General features: G+C 39.3%; 1 protein-coding gene across 1 annotated transcript in view; it reads right to left on the bottom strand.

The window, feature by feature from the left end:
• The window catches only part of PBX3 (PBX homeobox 3), a 241,022-nt gene that overhangs the window by 24,766 nt on the left and 193,586 nt on the right, over nucleotides 1-22,670 (bottom strand). The window contains exons 3-4 of the mRNA XM_018553303.1: nucleotides 10,236-10,477; nucleotides 4,061-4,258 (exon numbers count right to left, since the gene is read on the bottom strand). Coding sequence (XP_018408805.1) covers nucleotides 4,061-4,258; nucleotides 10,236-10,477 — 440 coding nt within the window. The remainder of the gene's footprint in view (nucleotides 1-4,060; nucleotides 4,259-10,235; nucleotides 10,478-22,670) is intronic.

Below are 22,670 nucleotides of genomic sequence, written 5' to 3'. Positions count from 1 at the left end.
TATTTGCAAAAGGACAGTTTTTGTATGTACTTGCAAAAGACAAGTGGCTATATGTGCCAATGACTAAGGGGCTTTTTTTTTTTTAAATAAAGCAGTGAATATGACATTCACTGCAAGTGAATCTTCCAGGTGCATGTGTTTTAAATGACAGTGATTGATTCACCCTTGCATAATAAAGTACCATAACATATATTTTATACTGTTCATTAAGAAAAAAGGTGTTAAAGGCTAAGTTCATTTTTTGCAAAAAGTTTAAAAATGGGCATTTAATAATATAAAAAGTAATATGCATTTCTCTAATTTTTACATTCAAGTCAGGGAAAGCATTGCAACTGTGATCACTTGATCAAAGCTGCAACGCTGAGGCTTCTGCACATCCTCTCCCAGGCAGAGTTCCGTACTGGAGAGCAGAGTTTTAGTTAGGAGTAATGGGGAAGGATGGCTGGACTTCAAATTGCATTAAATCACCTCATACAGCGTGCAGCCATCCTCCCTCTGGTTAGATGTGGGAATATGGACAGCTTTAACACATCTAACTAGAGGGAGGATGGCTGGACGCAGTATAAGGTGATTTAATGCCGTTTGAAGTCCAGCCGTCCTTCCCCACCTCAAACTCATCTGAAATTCGGTACCTCAGTATGGAGCTCTGCCTGGGAGAGAATGTGCAGAAACCTGAGCTTTGCAGCTGTGATCGAGGGATCAAAGTTGCAATGCTTTCTAGGTTTGAATGCAAAAATTAAAGAAATGCATATTTTTGTAATATTATTAAATATGCATTTCTTAAATTTTTGCAAAAGGTTAACTTAACCTTTAAAGCAATTAGACAAATCAAGAAAGATCATTTGAAGAGGAAAAACTGAGGCAAAGGAAGATGATGGTTATGCTGTAATTTTTCCAGTGCCGCAAAAACATTATGTAACGTTTATGATCGGCTTGCCTCCTTCCTTGCAGTTTTTACATCACTTATATGATAAAACAGACTGCAGATCCAGAGACTTTTCTGTGTAATGTACTGTAGGTTTAAATAGATGGTTTAACAAGTAAAGTAACATGGGTGGTGTACCTCAATATACACCCCACAGAAAGGCCCAGTTAAGCCTTTAAAAGAGACTACTTTATTGGCATCAGAGTTTACACTCTGAGTTATAATGGCATCGGAAGTGGCAGAATCAGAGCCATTTTATTTTGATGCCTCCACTACAACCCGTAGGAACTGTTAGCCTGATGCAGACAAAGGTTCAGTGCATGATATATCAAGAATGCTGGCTGTAGAGCAATATTGCACTGTAAATGATAAGAAAAAATTATTATCAGTAAGGATTAATACAGTGAAAAAAATTGTCTCAACTTCCACTTTAAATAATGATGTCCTGATGCTTTAGTATATGCTTTACATGCTGTGTAATGTTTTGATATCTATGTTCTTTTTTTCCCCGTTTTTTTTCAGTTATGAAACCATACAAGCATCACAGGATTGAGTTCCCAGCACAGATGGGTTCACACTCAGACTGTTATACATGTTTTATGGTATTCAGACAACCTCCCAGAGGGAAGCCTTGAAATGTGCAGGCCTCAGGGCTACTGTGCCATAAGGCATCCGGCAAACTGCCTGCCTGGGGCAACTAGGATCTCATTGCTCTCATGTTCTTCTTTCTATCCTACAGCACAATCTGAGTTTCTCCCATGTAATAGTATGTTCAGTAAGGAGTTAATGCTGCACTTCAAGTAACATAAGAAGTTACTTCGTTATGCTTTGGTTGCTAAGTTAAGCAATTTACAGTTGGAATAGTTCCTATGTAATATTTGTATCTTATTTACTCAAGTGTGGAACTCCAAGTGATAAATTGCTCCACTTCTAGCTCTCAAGTTTTCTTTACAATTGGTACACTTGTGATCACTGATGTACTTATCCAACATCTACTTGTTTGTCTTATTGGCAAGCTCCACAAGGCCTGGCTCCCATGTTGATGATGTTAGTACCCTGGAACACTGTTCCAAAACTTTGATAGTTCTTGATATACGACCATTTAGCAAGAGGTACAGACTACTGTTTAGACATAGTCTAAAGACCATTTATTAGAGTAATGTAGCATACTATCTAATACTTTTGTGTACTGACTTAGACTTTTTGATTGTAACAGATTAAGCTGAGAATATTATTTATATTCTTACTCATAAACATAAATGCATCAATGTAAGGAAGAGAATGATTAAAGGCTTGTCTAGATGGGCAAATGTAGGTGCATTCAGCTTGTGTTTGAAATTGATTTACGATGCTTCTGAGTTCCTTCATAGGTGCATTTGACTTGCATTGACCACCTTCTGACCTGTATTTGGCCTCCTTTTAAGCTCCATTGAGCTGCTTCAACCTGCTTTTGCATTCACATTAACTTGCATGAGGATAAAAGCACTGTTGTTGTGCCAATCTGAAGGCCACACAAAGTTTGGAGGTCTGTAGCTATTGACTCTGCAGACAGTTGGCGACTTCTTTGCACTTCAGCATGCACTGACCCCGTTCTGTCATTTTACGTGGCCTATCACTTTGTGGCTGAGTTGCTGTTGTTCCCAGTTGCTTCCAGTTTGTTATAATACCACTAACAGTTGACAGTGGAATATTTAGTTGCAAGGAAATTTCACGGAACACCTGAATCCAATGATATGGAGGGGTGTCCCAATACTTTTGGTCCTGTATTTGGCCTCCTTTTAAGCTCCATTGAGCTGCTTCAACCTGCTTTTGCATTCACATTAACTTGCATGAGGATAAAAGCACTGTTGTTGTGCCAATCTGAAGGCCACACAAAGTTTGGAGGTCTGTAGCTATTGACTCTGCAGACAGTTGGCGACTTCTTTGCACTTCAGCATGCACTGACCCCGTTCTGTCATTTTACGTGGCCTATCACTTTGTGGCTGAGTTGCTGTTGTTCCCAGTTGCTTCCAGTTTGTTATAATACCACTAACAGTTGACAGTGGAATATTTAGTTGCAAGGAAATTTCACGGAACACCTGAATCCAATGATATGGAGGGGTGTCCCAATACTTTTGGCAATATAGTGTATGTATTCTGTCATTTTTTCCTTATTTGGAAAAAGACAGCTTGATCATGCCCAGCCCCTCCCAGTATTTTGTCTACCCAGTCCACCACACGCCGAACCAGGGAGACATCAAACAATTAATTGGAAGCGATATGAGCTACAAATTATTCTGTCAGTCCTACTGATTATAGAATCCCCTATTACCTCTAACTGGCTAGGCCTCCCTGTATTAGGCTCACTACTTCTACTAGATGGGCTGCTCTCCCAGCTGTTAGGGGTAGCAGTGGCATCTAGAGCTGCCATCTCTGGGTTTGCCACTTTCACATCTTCACTCAACTTAGCAAATGTGTTTGGGTGCTCAGACACAGGACTGGTCTTCCTTTTCTGTAAGCACCTGCCACTCCTTCTAGCGACAGTAAGCCAGCTTCCTACCTGATCATCATCACTTACCCTTCAACCCTCCATATCAACCCCATTAATTGAGCAGAAGACTCCTCTCAGAGGTTTTAAGGCTCCTCAGTGTTGCAATTCAAATGAAGTTTGGAGGTTCTGTAGCTATTGACTATGCAGACAGTTGGTGACTTCTGCACACTTCAGCATGCGCTGACCCCACTCTGTCAGTTTACATGGCCTACCACTTTGTGGCTGAGTTGCTGGTGTTCCCAGTTGCTTCTACTTTGTTATAATACCACTAACAGGTGACCGTGGAATATTTAGTAGCAAGGAAATTTCACAGAACATCTGAATCCAAAGATTTGGAGGGGTGTCCCAATACTTTTGGCAATATAGTGTATGTGGAGAGGGGTAAGATATAGACAGCGTTCTGTAGTCCAGCAGGTAGAGTTTGTAACAGTGCTGGGATTTCGGTGCAGCAAAGGCATTGTGTTGTCAGCTCAAGCAGACGTTGGGAGCACACTGGATTTCTGACAGATCAGCAAGTATGTTTCTGCACTTTCTATGTTTTAAAGGGGTAATACTGAAGAACTGAAAATATATATTTTTTAATTTTGACTTGACATACATTTTACCACTGACCTGGCATCAAGAAACCTCGACCTTAGGATCATGACAGCTTCACACGTGCTTTGCTTAAGCTGCATTTGGATGGAGCTGAACTTTCTGTGGATAATGCCCACCATCCTCTCAATCTCTTTGGGGGAGATGGGACGTGTCCGGCTTTGCTCTCTCAGGAGATTCATCACATGGGTTGTGAATTCATTGCAAGCCTGTAACAAATAATACAATATAATCAACAAAAGCAAACATAATGCATGCCACGTGACAGTTCTGTGTCTCCATGTACACATGCATACAAAAACTATAATGTTGACCATATGCAAAGATTTATGGCAGGTACACCAAAGTCTTACCTAAGAAATTACTTATACACTGTCCACAATAACAAACCTTTTGAAGGAACTCAACCGCCATCTGAGATTGTTATTTAAAGTGGACATTGGATCAAAAATATATTTATAAAGTTGCAAGATTTCAGTTATCAGTTTAGAGTGAACTGACCCAATAAAATCATGAAGAGTTTGAAGTATCAGTCTATTTTGTTGCACAAATATGCGAGCAGCACTCATTTAGAAAGTAATGTAGTCCACATTGCCTGCTGTCAAAACCCCAGTGGATGTGCCCATGACTGCATGGGTCCACAGGAAGTAGCTTAGATGATTCTGACCATCATTTAACCTGGAAGATGAGCAGTGCTAGACTGCTGAGCAGTAAATGTGTGTTGGACAGTTCTAGGGATAAGGTGAGTATTGCAACAAAAGCTGCTTTGTATTTTAAAAGGGGCAACACGGTATTGTTTTTTATCTAACTGTAGTTCAACTTTAGAAAAACCCCTAATCACCCTATAAGGGACATTATGACAAAAGATAAGCCTGTCTTTCATATAAAGCCACCCACAGACATGAGATGATCTTTGTCCTCCAGCTCACTTTTATGAGCGGGTTATGATTAGTCATAAAGTTTAGAAAACATTGTGCAATTACTACTGTTTTCCCTGTTAATAGGCTGGCTCCATAGCCTGTAATTTTCCTCACCAATTTTATCACTTGGTTCAAACTGAATATATAGGTTTATGGAACATGCTAAAGAGTGAGTTTTGCCTCAGTGATAGTACAATTCAACTGCTCTCTAAAGTCTATAGTTAGTTTCCCAAAGTGTGATTTTCAATGTTCATATAAGCTGGACATTTATCTCTGATACTACGTGATCAGATGTGCAATATACGATTTTAGGCAACATTTTTGGCTGTTTTCTCTATTTTTTTAAGGGAATATAATAATAAAAATACTGACCTTGATGAAGGGTCAAATAAAAAAAAAAACATTAATATTTATCCCTTCAAAAAAAGGAAAAACCATAAAATAAAATTCCCATAAAGGATTTAAAAAACAAAAGCAGAAGCAAGAAAGCACTGATATTTTTCCAGTAAATAACAAATAGCTTATGAAAGTATAATAACAGCAATAATATTATTTTATGATTAGATAAAAACTAAAAATCAATAGGACACTAACATAGAAGATTATTCTCTACATGTTGTCTAAAGTAGAATTCAGTAAGTGAAACATTTAGTGTGGGAATAAGTAGGGATTTATTTCCTCAAAGCTTGCTGCACGTATTTCAGCTTATTAAGGGAAGCCATGTATGAACAGAAAGGCTGATTAGCAATTTGGCACAGGCCCAGGGTTTGTGGGATTCACCCGGCATCCCTTTAAAGCACTAGTTCATACAAGATTAATTAGAACATCTCATTTATGTAGTATGCACTCTAGCTCATTACTCTAAGTAAAATTCGTTAAGTATTTACATTTAGATAATTAAAATCTGGGTACACCCTTAAGAAAGAGGCAGGCACTTCTGCTAAAGTGATTCTTAGCTGTCGCCCCATTAAAGATGGTGTGTTACCTTCTTATTTATGAGTGCTTGAACAGTGGGAAGAGAGAGTGCTCTATAATGGAGTTACTGAATGATATTATATTTGGCATTACACCCACACATCTGCATGTATGAGTATGCAGTATGAGTATAAGAATTCTACACTGACAATCTTTTAGCATTTGGCTTAGCTTGAAAGTGCTCTACAGTGATATCTGCATTTCATGAGTATGATAATAGTGTACACACCTACTCTTTTCCCAAGGATCCTCAGAACTAAGCATTTGCCATGCTCAGGTTCTATTTAGCCGTATAGATGCCCACTATTTGGAGCTACTCTGAAATATAGCTACTGCTGCCAGCTCATTCCTTTTATTAAACACACATAAGTTATAGTTTCTAGATTTTTTGGGACCAGGAGAAATTATTTATTGACGTCTCAAGCTCCATAAGAAGCTTGCAAAATTACTAAATATAACATTAAAGTGAGCATATGCTTTAACCATACAGGACAAACAAACATGTTCGCTTTTATGCCCGCTGCTGCAGCAGCTTATACTTAATGTCCCATTGCTCTCCTGCTGCTCTGGTCAGTGTCAGAAGTACTTCTGGGTGTAGAGGAACAGGGAATTTGCTTCTCTTCCTCCCAAGTTGCAGCACTGGGGCTTGGCAGTTGGGAGCTCAGTCATCAGCGCCGTTAGAGGGAGGGTCCACAGCCCTATGCAAGCTTTGACTAGGATCAACTTGGAGCTTACACATGACCTCTCCTCCTCACTCCTGGTGGCAAATGGAACAGTAGTGGGGTGACGATAAGGTAACTAAACTATAAGCTGCTGAGGGAGGGTACAGCTTTAAAATCAACCTATTGCTATTCCCTGCATAAGTAAAGCATTGGTTCACTTAAAAGCTGAACTCCAGGCAAAAAAAACAATACAAAAGTTATTGCGTTGTTTTAGCCTGCCACTGACCACTGGTGCTGAAGGAAGGGGAAGTATTACAGCCTGCCACTAATGTTGCTGTGGTTAATGTTACTACTGTTTAGTGGTTAATGTTACTACCACTGACCACCAATGAAGGGTTGATTACTGTGGCCACTAGGTGTTTGGTGTCTGCATTTTCGTTCTTCAGCTAAGTGGGTCATAGCACCTCTAAGCTGCTAAGGCGGAGCAATATGTAATTTTACTAATGGTATTAGGTTGGCATATGCAGTCAGACTAACAGCTGCTGCAGCCTGTTCTCCACTGGTCAATTCTGCTCCCACCAGCAGCATGCATGATGTTTAACTTCATGATTATTACTAAAAATTAATTTAATGTATGGAGGGGAATGGTGCTAAAAAAATTATCTGCCCTGGGTGCCAGGTATGCTAGGAGCCAGGTAAATCATTGTGTAGAGGGAAGGTCCCACACGACCGGACTTAAATTGAATGGATTGTTAGGTAGGTCCTTATACTACACACTTGTTGGCAAATCTAAAGCTTACTACACACATTACAGAGATTGTACAAAGGTTATACAGCCAAATTGTAATGCGTAATTTAATGAAGGTTGCACAGCCCAAGCTTAATGGTAGTGAGTCATTTGGGGACACAAAAAAGGGTTGAGTTGGGCCAAATGAAGTCTGATGTAAATCATAAATCTATGAATCAAGGTTTAAACCAAATATACTTTATTCACTATCATTTTACGTATCACAGCAGTTTCTTATCATGGATGAATTTTGACTCGATCCAGTTCTCCCAGATGTTCTGGGGTAAAGGGACCCTTACCATAGTATTGCCTTTAGCAAAAAGCAACTTGAGTGCAGCTCTGGAAAGGCAGCTCTTAAAGTGTCATTTAAATTACAGCAGCTGAAAGTTATGTATAGCATGCATTCTGTTCACTGTAGGAAGAAATAAGTCTGACCTCGCATGGACACTTATTTCACAGAATTGCTAATACTCTCCACAGTTAAAGACTGAGGTAATATGAAATGATTATAATAAGTAAGTATATTACTTATTCTAAGTATTGAAATGAGTATGGATGATTAAAAAAAAAGACTGATAACATGCAGGGAAAACTGAGTGGTTTCCAATAGTGACCCATTAGAGTTTTTCTTTTATTCTCCAGGAAAAAAATAAAACAATGACTGTAACTGACCACACTGGGCAACAAATCATGTGTTCCTGTTTTCTTTTCACCAATTTTTCTTTTACTAGTAGCTCCCATGTACTGTATATACAGGCCCTTTTTGTTCCTACAGTATATAGAATTGTTTACTGAACTATATATGTTAATACCCTTGCCAGTACAACTCAATGTTTTCTTGCATTCTGTGTATATTCTGTGTATATTCAAGTAAAGGTACAATTAAAAAAACAGCTATAACAGAACTTGGACACAAAAAGCAACCACAGATACATATTCTATAGTGCCTCTCGACCCATTAGAATAAAACTTGGATAAAGGCTTATTCACACATACAAGTTGATGATGGCCTTACTTGATGTGTAGAGCTTGTTTACTTAGCAAAGTAAATATAAGGTGAAACTTTTTACATTTTAAATACCCAATTATGTGTGGCGGTTGATTTGAAAACAAAAAAAGCAAAAAGCATTGCTCCATCCCATCCCATGAGCTTTACTTAACTGTTTCTTTTTGAGTAGAATTTGGCATTGAAATCAATATGACTTTTGTATAAACGCAGGGTTGAAACTACATTGATATAAGTATAATTCTACAAAAATAAATAAATACATCTCTTAATATCCATTAAATCCAGGTTGCCATCGCTATCAGATATATTGACTTTTTTTTTTTTACAACCAAGCACTTATTTTGTTCTTTAAAAAATATTTTTTATTTATTGGGTTTCCACACCCAAAAGAAAAGTGGAGCTCTTCTTAGCATGTCATAGACACAGCATGGCTAACACTGACTCCCAAAGATCTTGTAACATGGCAATTATTCTGGGGGCCTGGTTTAGATGCTAAATTGCAATGCTTCCAAGGCTCAGAAACGCCAACAACATCACTGCTCCGTTATACAAATAGACTGGAATTATGTTTGAGTAACAGAAGTGAGGAAAGTTTGTAGTTTAGATTATATCCGTTAGATTTCTTCATCGGGCATAATACAATTGTATAATGGCGGATAAAGAAATCTAATCTGTTTTTGTTTTTTTAAACTTACACCTTTAATAACTTCAGTTAGTCAATAAAGAGTACAGTATACCTTAAACTTACATGTAAGAGTAAACTATACTATAAAGACAATAAACTTACTATACGCAACAAAGGTTTCACATTTTATACCATTTTGTTAATGTGAACTTCAGTATCTCTGCACTACATATGTACACCTAAATGGACCACTTAACCTAACATCAGTGTCATTTTAAAAATGACAAAACTTTTTCTGGTTAAAGCCTGGAAATTACATGTATGGCCACTCCTTCTCAGTATGCCACAACAAGACAGACAAATGCAACTTAATGATGCAACTTAAGCATTTGTTCATTGTAAGCTCTACAGCTATTAGTGGAGAAGGGCAATGACACAACATTTTCGGGGTTGTCAGACAAAACTTCTTCTTCTTCTGCACCTGTGGTCAGCTAAAGGCACTTCAACCCTTCGGTTAGCCTTTTATCCATCCAGCAATATTTTCATAGCTATTCCTTAGCATAGCTAAGGAATTAATCTACTTTAAAGTGATTCTGCAGGCAACTAAATGTACATACCTATAGTAGATTACTTTCTTCCTGCACACCCAAATGCCGGGCTGATCTAAAACATTAGTGTTCTGACACTTTCTTGAAGTTAAATAGCTTGCAAGCACCTTCCACACCTTCCTATTGACCAGTGATGCATCTCTTCATAGTGATGGGTTAATAAGAATGCCTATGACAGGAGGAAATGGGCATATGCCAAAACTACCCAGAAGTGTCAGAGCTTTAAACGTTTACAATGTGCCATCATTCAAATAGAAATTAAAGGCGCTGTAGGTTTTTTTTTTTAAAGGGACACTATAATTTTAACTAGTTAAATTCAGATTTAAACCAATATCCTGATTTTCATTTAAACCAGAAGTCTCCTTTCATTTGGTCTTCAGTATGATAATACATATAAAATACAGTACCATTTAATAATCTATAGCAATCTGTTAATGGTCTATAATAAACTACTGATAATAACTATAATTTTCTCTGATCAGTCTGACATATTTCCCTCTCCTACTGTGATCTGGTTATTGTATTACATTTACTGGTGGGAAGAATACCATTGCTTGATGTCTGTCATTTGGAAACTGAAGTGAAGAAAGATTAGCATACCTGTTCATACTTCTCCAGTTCTGTATGGTAGATCTGTCGGATCTGGCTGAGTTTGGCTCTGTAGTCGGAATGTTCTATTGAGTTATCTGAAGTTCCACCTGAAGCAGCTGCTGCCGTGGCGGCTGCAGCAGCTCCACCTCCCTTCTCAGGTCCAGATACACCTTCAGCCAGCAACATGTTGTCCAGTCTCATGAGCTGCGGGTCTGGCGGATCTTCTTCCTGTGCACCTCGGATGCTGAGACCTTTGAATAAAACATTAGAAAAGATTGCTATAGTTACAACTTTCAAATAGGTGTTTAATCAATCATTTGTTAGCAATGCATAGCTTAGATAAACAATATAACTTAAGTTTAACTTAAGTTGATTAACAAGCTGTGTCCCAAATAACTTATTCCATGTTGTCCATGTTAAGGGCAAAGACACTTTTCCTATATTTGCATGCTTATTTTCATCTCAAAATGTTCAGTGTTGTCAGTTACATTTCACTTTGCTGCTAGCACACTAGCTGGTAACTCAGCTCATAATACCTGAATAATAAAGGATGGAAGCGGGAAGCTAGTCACAAACGACAAGGAGAGGGCCGAGGCGCTGAATGCTTTTTTCTCCTCAGTATACACTCGGGAGGGAAACGGGTTTGACACACATGATAAAACTCCCAGTTTAACTCAAAATATACCCCAGTGGTTGACAGAAACCGTAGGCTACTAAATTTAAACATGTTCACATTAGAGGTGAGGAGATTAAGGGGGGATATGATTTCCATGTACAAAATGTTTAATGGTGGTAGCAACATTAGCGATAAACTGTTTAAAATTAACTCCGTTACAAAAACTAGAGGCCATCACCTAAAATTGGTGGAAAAAAAATTCCAGCACAAGGGGCGAAAGGGGTTCTTCACAGTAAGATCAGTTAGGGTCTGGAACTCACTGCCACAGGCGGTGATTTCAGCAAATAATGTGGAATTGTTCAAGAAACTTTTGGACGATTTCTTAAGGGACCATAATATTCAGGGGTACGGGTACTCCTAGAATGAGATCCTAATAGGTTGGACTTGATGGACTAATGTCTTTATTCAACCTCAAATATTATGTAACTATGTAACTATGAAGTCCAGGAAGTTGGAGAATTCAGCCACTTTCAAATTAAGAGAATATTGAGATGATCTTTGACTGAAATGCACATTGAAAACCAGAACATAAAATCAGGTATCACAAAAGGCGCTAACTGGAAGAAGGTGCAGACTCTTATGATCAAGGAGAAAACAAAAGGTCTCCACGTGACAGAGAGAAAATAAAAAACAGCAATAGTGTTCTCCATCCCTGAAATCAGGAAATGCTGAAAGCACATGATAAAAGGATCTCTTAATTTTAATGTGTTCTATTTAATCAGAATCGCTAACATGCATGATTTAAAATTAAAATGGACACATCTGCAATAAATAAAACAATATTGCATCCCTAAATAACATTTCTTCTCAAAGGCTTCTTTTTTTCAGTCAATAAATACCTTCATCATAAAGTTCAATGTCTAGTGTATTACACTGCATTGTCCATCAACCCAACAAGCATAATAAACCTTTTTAATAGGCCCTATATAATCAACAGTAACAATTGCTGTATGTAAACACTTTCTTAGGCTCCTACTGTGCCTACATACTGTGACAAAATAAAACCACTAACTATAGTGAATCATAAATCTTTCAAAATGGTCTCTCCCCATTAAAAGTCACTCATTAATCAAAACCCCTTCCCCCTCTCTATTGTTCTGTTATAGGCACTCTCAGTTTCTAAATATTACTGTTCCTACGGACAGCATCTCAACCCAGTGTATACTTCTATCAGTGCTCTCAATGACTTTACTTTACATATAGTATTTGCAAATCTATTTTTGAGGGGTTTGGATAGAGTACAGAAGGCTAGGACTAATGTCAAGTCTTTATTGCTGTATCCTGGCTGTGGCAATTAAACCTCTCTGTTTGTCCTGATAATCATTATCACTGGCACTGGAAATAGGGGAACATTTTGAGCTGTTACCCGATCAAAAATAGCAAGAAAATCTTGCATTGGGGAATCGTTTCAGTAAAAACCGTCGAAAAAAGAAGATTTCTAGCACTTTGGGAAGATCTCCTCTCTCTTCCGGGTGTGTTTTAAGACAGGAAGTGAGAAAAATCTTCCTAAAGGGAACGGAGGTTGATGTGAGTAGAGTAACACTGGATACAGAGATACAGGATCCCTATTTATCAGACTTTAGGGTTATGGCTTGTGGTTTCTCTAATAAATTATATGAATACTATAAATTCAGACTATCTAATATCTGATGCTCAGTTGATTTATTTATTTGATTGTATTATTTATATAACTTTATTGCGATCACATAGGGGGCTAGGAAACCCCCTATGTGATAGCCAAATCAAATGACAGGTCCTCTTTATGGAGACATCAGGGGTCTCCAAGACGCCTAATGTCATCTAGGGACCCCCAGAGAAGCTAATGAAGCAGAGATCTGCTTCAGCAGCTTCTCACCGGCATCTGTAACTGGAGAGTGACACTGAATGCAGGAAATGATGTATACTACATCACTTCCTGCATTCTGGGACTGGAGAGGAGATCAAAGGGAGTTCGTGTACTGACCACCCTTTGATCTCCAGTAACAGAGTCGCTGTGCCGATCCCAGCTGCACTGGGCACAGCGGATCTCGAGACCAGCGGCGACGATGGGGGTACGGGGGGGGGTGCACACCCGCAGCTACTACAAGCGATCAGGCGTCTTAAGACGCCCTTCCGCTCCTATAAGGCTCCCGTCCGGCTGTTCAGGAATGGCCATGGACGGCAAGTGGTTAAATGTCTCCTCCTTTTGTTCTTAAAATTATAACCTTGCATGGGTCCTGGTTTCCTTTAATCCGGTGGGTATTCTGCAAGGTTTGGGTTCCTCAGGCTGGTAGATTTGTGTGTGTAATGAAGAGTGCCTCATCGTTCATACACAAAAAAAAGATTTTGGTCCAAAAATGATTTATAATCGGTAAAAGGTATCTGGAACCAAGCCTTTTCTGCATATGACTCTTTAGAGGCTTTAGATATACTTTATACTATTATAGGGTAAAAATAGGTAGGTTAAAGTGCAATTCATTTTAAACACTCACTTGAAACGTACAGTATATATACATACAACTGCCAATATAAACATAGATATAGATATATCTATATCTATATAGATATAGATATATCTATATCTATATATATTATATGCATAGCATATTGACAACATTTTCTGAAGTGTCTTCAGATTTTACAGGCTCTGTACCTGCTCTTTGAATTGTTAAAGTGACACTAAACTCAGGAGCTAAATATAAAAAATGCATTAAGTGAATGACATTGTCATTTTATTTGCTTGCTTTGTGTGTCTCTATGTTGTTATATAGCTAAAAGATAAGCATTACTTGTTCTAGTTGATTTTGGCTAGATTAGGCAATAATCATTGGATCTATGTTACTGAAAGGAAATGCACAAGAGTAGAGAGAAATTGTAATAAAGATAATTGGTATGCTTGCAATACGGAGTGTGTGGATGTATGTGCACCCAGGTATGATCCCCCTTAGTGATCGGCTGAACCACACACTTCTGTTACATGCATACATTGAAGACTCATGCTGCTTTTGTGCCTTATATTCCAATGTGAATGTTAAAATTCTACTTTAAAAATGTAAAAAAAAAAACAAAGAAAATACAATGTCACAAGCCACATGGTTGCTTGCTAATGTATGAACTGTGCATGCATCAAACAAAGGAAAAGCACCAAAAGACAGTAATAGGTTTTACAATAACCTTGAGGGCTAGTTCACACCATGCTCAGTGCGTTCCGGCCCGATTGTGGCCAGAACGCACTGGATTGCATTCAGGCCGGAACACTTTGTTTTGGGTGGGAAGGGACGTGGCAATGCGATCGTCCGCATGGGAATGCGTGGCCCATTAGTGGTGCAGTCAGGAAAAATAATGCGTGCACTACTTATTCTGACTGCACCAGACCGGACGCAGGCACTGATGTGCCACACGTTCCTGTGCAGCCAGATTGCATTGCGGACAGAGGACGTGGCTGCGGTGTCATTGAGTTCAATGCACCGCCACGGCCCAAAATAAAGTGAGCCGGCTGTAAATGCTCTGTGAATGCATTGGGGTTGGTTTATTAAGGCAAATAGGCTGTAAACTCTGCAGACTTCCTTCATCCAATCATATGCAAACAAAAATACAATGAGGGGAATTTATCAAAACTGGAGCAGACAAAATGTAGAGCAGCTATGCATGGCAACCAATCAGCTTCTCTCTTTCATTTTCAAAGCTTAACTGAACAGACTGAAGAGAGAAGCTGATTGGTTGCCATAGGCAACTGCTCCAGATTCTTGTGCTCCAGTTTTGATAAATTCCCCCTAATGTGTTTTTTATAATTCTTGTACAAGTGAATGAATCTTTGCAAAGTGAATGTTCACCACATTTACTGAGCTAAGTGAAAATTCCCTTGCAAAATGAACAACCCCATGGATACAACAGAATCAGCATATATGGCTTAGTAAATCATGTACATTATCTGGGTCCTGGGTTTGAATGCCACTCCTGTTATGGAGTGCATTACACATGTTTGTGTTGGTTTATTCAAATGCTCAAGTTTCCTCCCACAACCTAAAAACATACAGGTATTTTAACTGGTGCTTTACTAGAATGTGTAAAAATGTGGTAGTGATCCTACTCTGCCCCTCCAGGGCAAACATAGTTCTGTGTACTATTTAAATGTAATATCTGGCTTGGTGATTAGAACTTAAGCCTTGCAGCACTGAGATCCCTGGTTGAAATCCAGGTTCTGCCAGGACACTATCTGCATGGAGTTTGCATGTTCTCCCTGTGCTTGCCAGGGTTTCCTCCAGGTACTTCGGTTTCCTCCCACACTCCAAACACATGCTGGTAGGGAAATTGGTGCCTGTCTACACCAGCCTCAGTATGTGTATATATGTGAAATAGGTTTAACAAGACGAGTATTGATATAACCATTTAAACAACGAAGATATCCACACAAAGTCAGCATGGATAAATGATTGTATGTGCGTGTCTTTATCGGTCATGCTCTCTCCCCATACTACACTGCAGATTTTCAATCGCTCAGTAACATAAGAGTAACGTACCTAACTAGAGGTTTTGAACCTAAAGCTACTTAGTGTTGATAAGGAAAAAAAGCATTCTAGCCATGCCGAGGTTTGAAGGAAGTCCCTTTGGTTATCTAACTTCAACATGACTGTTGAATAAAAAACAAACGTTCAAATCCCCTCAAATCAACATTTTCATTAAAATTTCAAGAGGCCTGAATAAGAGCAATGTCCCAGCTCAATTAGCCTCTTTAAATCGCTTTAAATAAAGAATTGAAAGCTGCACTGGATCGCAATGAAGGAGGGTCAGACCGGCACATAAAAAATGTAATCTACTACACTTTTTCCTACATGTATAGTAAACCACACAACAGCCATTCATCAAGAATAGACGCAAGGTGTGCTATTTGGTTGCAGCTGTTTGTCACTATCTGTCATAGGTTATTTATAAGACAGCATTTCTTCTCTAGTAGATAACTAGTTCATATCATTGACGTAGTCAATTTTTGTTAGAATTGCTATAGTGTAACATCACTATAATCCATATACAGAACTGACTGATTATTGCTTTCTACCAGCCCAGAGCAGGCAGCCAAGCTTCTCACAGGCAGTGAACCAGAGCATGAGCGATCAATTGGGAATCAAATACTAATTTTCAGGGAATCAGATTTCTCTCCAGTGTAGGGATGCAACTAATGATTATTTTCATAATCGATTAGTTGGCCGATAATTTTTTCGATTAATCGGATATAAAAATGAAATAAATATCATCCCTAATTTAACCCCTTAATGACCGAGACCTTTTTTTCGTTTTTTGCGCCCATGTTATAATCCACATTTTAGGCCTGAATATCATTTCAAACCCCCAAACATTATATATTTTCAGAAACTCAAGACCCTGTAGAATAAAATGGCGCAGTTGCAAATTTTTATGTTGCACGATATTAGCGCAAATTTTTATCAAACCCCAAAATTTTGTGGGAAATGCATTTAAATGCCCCACAACACAATAAAATAAAACATTTTTAAAAATAAAATATAAAAGAAAAGGTTACAATGAGTAAATAAATACCCAACATGCCCAGGTTAAAAATTGTGTGTGTCTGTGAAACGGCAACAAAATTCAGTACCCCAAAAAGTCCATACACGGCGCTTCAAGAGCCCCTACAAGTCATCAATTTAGAGATACACATAAATATTGACCCAAGAATATTTGCTCTCACTTTGGCTTGCATGGCAACACCCAACATGTGTAGCACGATCATCATTTTCGTACGTAGGTGTACCCGACGTGGGTTTAAGTGAAGATGTGCTTGATGCAGGGGCGGGGGACTTTAAAACATTGTAAAAAATTATTTTTACATTTATTTCATATAATTTTTTAAAACTTTTTTTTTTTAACTTTACTTTACTTGCTATCACTCAGGGGGGCTTACAAGCCCCCCAGGTGAAAGCATTTTGGCAGTGACAGGTACTATTTAAGGTCCAAAAGACCCCCAGTATCACCTTTCTACTTTAAATAAGCTATTGAAGTGCAGAACGCATTTCAATAACTTATTGATCGGCTTCAGGAGCCCAGCAATGACAGGTCAGGGAGCGGAATTTATGTAATCTGCATCGCTCCTGGTCTCATAGTGTGGTGAGGAGATCAGTGAACGGACGTTCGCCGCTCTCCTCCCCAGCTTCCCGCCGACACCTGAGATGCCCGCCCTTGCCCACAGGAGGGGCAGCAGAGCCTGGGAAACATGGCTGGGGTGTCGGGTGCGGGTTCAGTTTACCGGGATCCAACCAACTAATTGATAATGAGAATGGTTGACAACTATTCTCATTATCGATTAGTTAGTTGCAGCCCTACTCCAGTGACATACAGTTGAAAAAACAATTTTGGGAGCCTAGGTGATCATCGTTTTGTTTTTCTGGAAACTGTGATCTTTGACTGTAAATCAGTAAGGGCCATTTCTGGTGACATCCATCCTGGGCTAGTTTTCCTTTGGGTTAGTCATCATGAGCTGGCAGAAGAATGCCAAATGATCATTTTGTGGAATGTTTGTGGAATAGATATACTTGATCATTCTGCCCCAGTGTACATTTATGCTATGTACACTAATCAGCCACCCCTGGTTCTGGTTGAATCTTCGGGGGCCCATTCACACTTAAGGGCCGATTCACACCAGATGCCTTGCAAAGCAAGACAAGGCAATTTGCCTTGTCACAGACGGGATCAGTACCCACCACTGCATTGCGATGGAAACGCGGTGGTGTATGCTAAAAAAAAAAGCACGACATCCTATACTTTTTTTTCCAGCGCAGCAGGATGCGACTCAGTACAACCACCTTGCACCCCGCTATGCCCGTAGAACTGAATGAAATGTCACTTGTGAGATTTCAATAAAGTTCTACCAAAAAAAGATAAAGATTGCAATGTGCCAGGATTGGACATCAGATGCTATGCGATTAGCACAGTGTCTGATGTGAATGGGCCCTCAGGCCCTGTTCACACCAAGGCGTTATCACTTTTGCGCTTTTGTACACATGGGTTCAGCTAGTGTCTTTTTGCACCTTTATGCGCATTTCCCACATATTTGAGCGTGCAAACGCGCCTACATAAAGAGGTCTTTTGACAGGCAGCTCAAGAACCATTGTGGTCAATGCACGAATGCGTGTACAAATGCACAAAAACGCGCACAAAAATGTGCAACATGCTTCTGCCATGCATTTCTTGGCATTTACATAGAAGTCTATGGGGGAAAAACAAGCTGCAAACTGCCAAAAGGAGCTTATGTACTTCTTTTTCTGCTTTTGGTGTTTTGCTGCTCAAGTGTGAACAGGGGCCATTGAAAATTATGAGAGCGCTTTTTCTACTGCTCATAAATACATAGGTGTGAACCAGGCCTCAGTGTTTTACTAAGGTGCGTAAATGCACACGTGTTAACATGTTTTATGGCACAAGCTAACATGCCTTGCATTAAGGCTGGATTCACACCTAAGCATTAGCGTTTTCGCACGTAAAAAGGTGTGTTTTCATGCACATTTACATGTGTATTTTGCGCGTATGCTCGCATATTTTAATTATGCACATTTTTATAAGATTGTGATACATTAACCCTTTCGCTGCCAAGCCCTCCGGAACATTTTTCAAATCAGCTGGCCAAGCCATTTTTGAATTTTCTGCAATTTTTTCCTATTGATTTGATTTTCTGCGTTGCTAGCGTTTGTAAAAGACCCCCCAAACCATATATTTTTTAGTAGAGCTGTAAATGCCAGGTCCGTACAGCATACTGAGCTGGCCAGCTGGAAGCATTTTTGTAGCTCCGTATGCCGTACGTCCTTGGCAGCGAAAGGGTTAAAGTCAATGGATAAAACACACGTATACGCACGTAAAAACGTGCCAAACTAATTACAACGTGCGTTTTCAGGTGTTTCCTATTGACTATATGGGGCCACAACGAGCTGAGATCTGCCAAAAAAACACATGTACTTTTACGGGGACAGGCGTTTTGCTTATTGCGACAAAACACTTAGGTGTGCACAGGGGCCATATGAATGAATGCCATTTTTTCAGTGAAGCTTTTGGTCAGGCTGAATCTGCTGCGACAATACACTCAGTGTGAACCAGGCCTAAGGCATTCATTATGAATACAGACGAAAACATTTACAGGACTTTCTTAAAAATCCAAAGCACCGCAACACACTGCATATGTGTTGCGGTGCACATTGGGCACTGGTGTATAATGCATTGGGGTGCCAATCTCAATGAATAAATCAATACAGGCAGGAATGTGTAGTTTTAATGTGAATTAACACGTGTGTTTAAACACACATTGTCACAACGCACAAATATGAAAGGCTCTAAGATAATAATAATAGTGATTTTTCAGGGACATCTATTTCAGGCCAACTGATCGGTCAGCCACTGGATGTCTACAGAGACCACAGAGCCCCCACAGATAGACAATAATTTTCCAATCTTATCATTACCAGTTAGATGAGCGAATGACACCTCTTATTTATGGATAGCCACGGCTCAGCCTGGAGAAAGCATGTTATTATTACAGTGTCCAAAAAATACCTAACTTAGGGGAGCAGTCAAAAAAACCAGGGCAATAGCTGCACTTTGCACCTTTTGTTTTAAGTACATGCATTTAATTCAGAAAAACATGATTTATGACACAAAAACAATTTTTATTATTTTATAAGAAAAACAAACAGAAATATTTTAAATAAAATGCAAAAACTGCCTAGTTTATAGCCTGTATGAGTTAGCTTACTAAAGACATTTGGAAACATTTAGGTAATTTGCACCTGATATTATTTCATCTTTTCTATATTCCACACTGCTAACTAATGAAAAGCAGGCTGAGATTAATCATCCAGGAACTAGTTTATATTTACCTAAACTATCAGTAGCATGCCTTTACCAGTGTCTTTTACCAGATAAGCATTTTATTCTGTATGCACAAGAACTGTCACAGATCTGTAAACGTGTGTTTCCTCTCCATTGCTAGGTATCTTTCAACTAATTCTAATTAAGAATAGTTCTTCCTGCAAACACCTGTCTCAGGCTTCTGTTTAATAGATAAAAAGGGCTGAACTGGAGACATAATTTCAAGGCCAAATAATAAAAGCGGAGGTCAGTCCAAATATTAACCTCTCAGTAATACCCGCTTCCACTCTTGTAATGGTGCATTAAAATGTCCACTCCGGGTGCCTCCTGATTGCGGGGTATGGTTAAATGTAATAATCTCAGGCTTTTTCAGCAGCTCATTAAGGCTTCATTAATATATGGGCAATGCTTTTGAATTATAAATAAACAGATTAACGCCCTGTGGAGTCTGGACCGCATACTTGCTTCTCTTTGGAAGAATAATATTGCACAATGCAATCAGTGTGCTCACCTGGGAACTAAGGTGCACGAGCAGGGCAAAGAGAAGCTAGCCAAATTGACAAAATATGCTCCCTGATGCTCTGAGAACCACAATCTTCTGCACTGCACTGAGCAGTAGGGTGTATTTAGCTTAGGTCTTCAATTTAACTATTCAGTTGAAGTCTATCTAAAACACACTAACCTAATAAAATAGTGAGTTTATGTAACATTGCACCTCCCAGAATGCAGTACTATGTAAATATTGTTGGTGCAACCCTCAGGGCACAGAAATGGCTTCATCCAAGCCCTCAAGGCTTAAAGCGGACCAGTACTACCTGTAGAAGACTGTTATTCAAATCTCTCCTCAAAGTAATTATAACAAATGCTACAAAGATATCTTATGCTCCCTTCCTTCTTGGCATGTTACTACACTGAATGTCACATGAGCAATGACACTAGCACTGGTTACGTGGTCCCTTTTCTTTTCAAGAGAAGTTCTCAAGGTGGCTTGGTATTCTCTACCTGAATGTCACCCCCCTACCCCTTCAGTCAAATTACTTATTGCACCCCAAGCATGGCCATTGTGCTGCAGTAGGGAATCAAAGTGCCTTTATGCATTCAGGTTTATTTTAAAAGGCAGTATATAATTGAGTAGGGTTGACATGTGCCATGGCTCTTTAGGCACAGTTGTCCCCAAGGACGTAAAAGTAATATTATGCCTGTCTCCATCCAGGTGTACACATTTGCAGCACATCACTCTTTGGAGTCAATGCAGGAGAAGTCAAATCTTTCAGATATGTCTGTATATTGTATGGCCAAGTACAGAAAATATCCGAGGATCAAATCTGCTGGTGTACTGGTAGTTTTAATTCTCAAACATGCTTCCTTAGTAATAAGAAATTAATATATTCGTTCACATGACTGATTACTGAATCCTTTCTACTGCCTTGATTTGTCTGTTCGTCTAAGCTATTATTTGTCTGCAAGCAGAATTCTCTAGAAAATGAGATTCAGTTTTATGCAAACAAAGCTGAGACTGTATTGACAGCTGGGGAAAACACACAAATATATAAATGCATGGTATATATGGATAAAGGCTGACATACAACAATTCTGGTAGCGTGAACAAGGTGTGCTGAGTTATAAAGAATAACAGTGTTTTTTTTTTACTTAATTGGCATCCAGTAGCATATATATATATATATATATATATACACACACACACACACACACACTCACCGGCCACTTTATTAGGTACACCTGTTCAATAGCTTGGTAACACGAAATGCTATTCAGTCAATCACATGGCAGGAACTCAATGCATTTAGGCATCTACACGTGATGAAGACGACTTGCTGAAGTTCAAACTGAGCATCAGAATGGGGAAGAAGGGGGATTTAGGTGACTTTGCACGTGGCATGGTTGTTGGTGCCAGACAGGCTGGTCTGAGTATTTAAAAAACTGCCAATCTACTCATCTCTAGGGTTTACAGAGAAAATATCCAGTCAGGGGCAGTTGTGTGGACGAAAATGCCTTGTTGATGTCATAGGTCAGAGGAGAATGGGCAGACTGGTTTGAAATCATAGAAAGGCAACAGTAACTCAAATAACCACTTGTTACATCCGAGGTATGCAGAATACCATCTCTGGACGCACAACACGTCCAACCTTGAATCAGATGGGCTACAGCAGCAGAAGACTACACCGGGTGCCACTCCTGTCAGCTAAGAACAGAAAAGGAGGCTACAATTCACACAGGCTGATCAAAATTGGACAAGAGAAGATTAGAAAACATTGCCTAGTCTGACGAGTCTCGATTTCACCGGTGACATTCAGATGGTAGGGTCAGTATTTGGCGCAAACAACATGAAAGCATGGATCCATCCTGCCTTATATCAACGGTTCAGGCTGGTGGTGGTGTAAGGGATATTTTCTTGGCACATTTTGGGTCCCTTAGTACCATGGCACAAAAATGCCATGGCCTACCTGAGTATTGTTGCGGACGATGTCCATCCCTTTATGATTACAGTGTACCCATCTTCTGATAGCTACTTCCAGCAGGATAATGTAACATATCACAAAGCTCACATCATCTAAAACTGGTTTCTTGAACATGACAATGAGTTCACTGTACTCCAATGGCCTCCACAGTCACCAGATCTCAATCCAATAAAGCGCCTTTGGGATGAGGTGGAATGGGAGATTAGCATCATGGATGTGCAGCCAACAAATCTGCCGCAACTCCTGTCAATATGGGCCAAAGTCTCTGAGGAATGTTTCCAATACCTTGTTGGATCTATGCCACAAAGAATTAAGGCAGTTCTGAAGGCAAAAGGCAGTCCATCCCGGTACTAGCAAGGTGTACCTAATAAAGTGGCTGGTGAGTGTGTATATATATATATGTGTATATATATATATATATATATATATAAATATATATATATA

Source organism: Nanorana parkeri, unplaced genomic scaffold, assembly GCF_000935625.1.
Source record: "Nanorana parkeri isolate BGI_ZX_2015 unplaced genomic scaffold, ASM93562v1 scaffold116, whole genome shotgun sequence".
Classification (NCBI taxonomy): domain Eukaryota; kingdom Metazoa; phylum Chordata; class Amphibia; order Anura; family Dicroglossidae; genus Nanorana; species Nanorana parkeri.
This window is presented reverse-complemented; position numbering and strand designations above follow the sequence as displayed.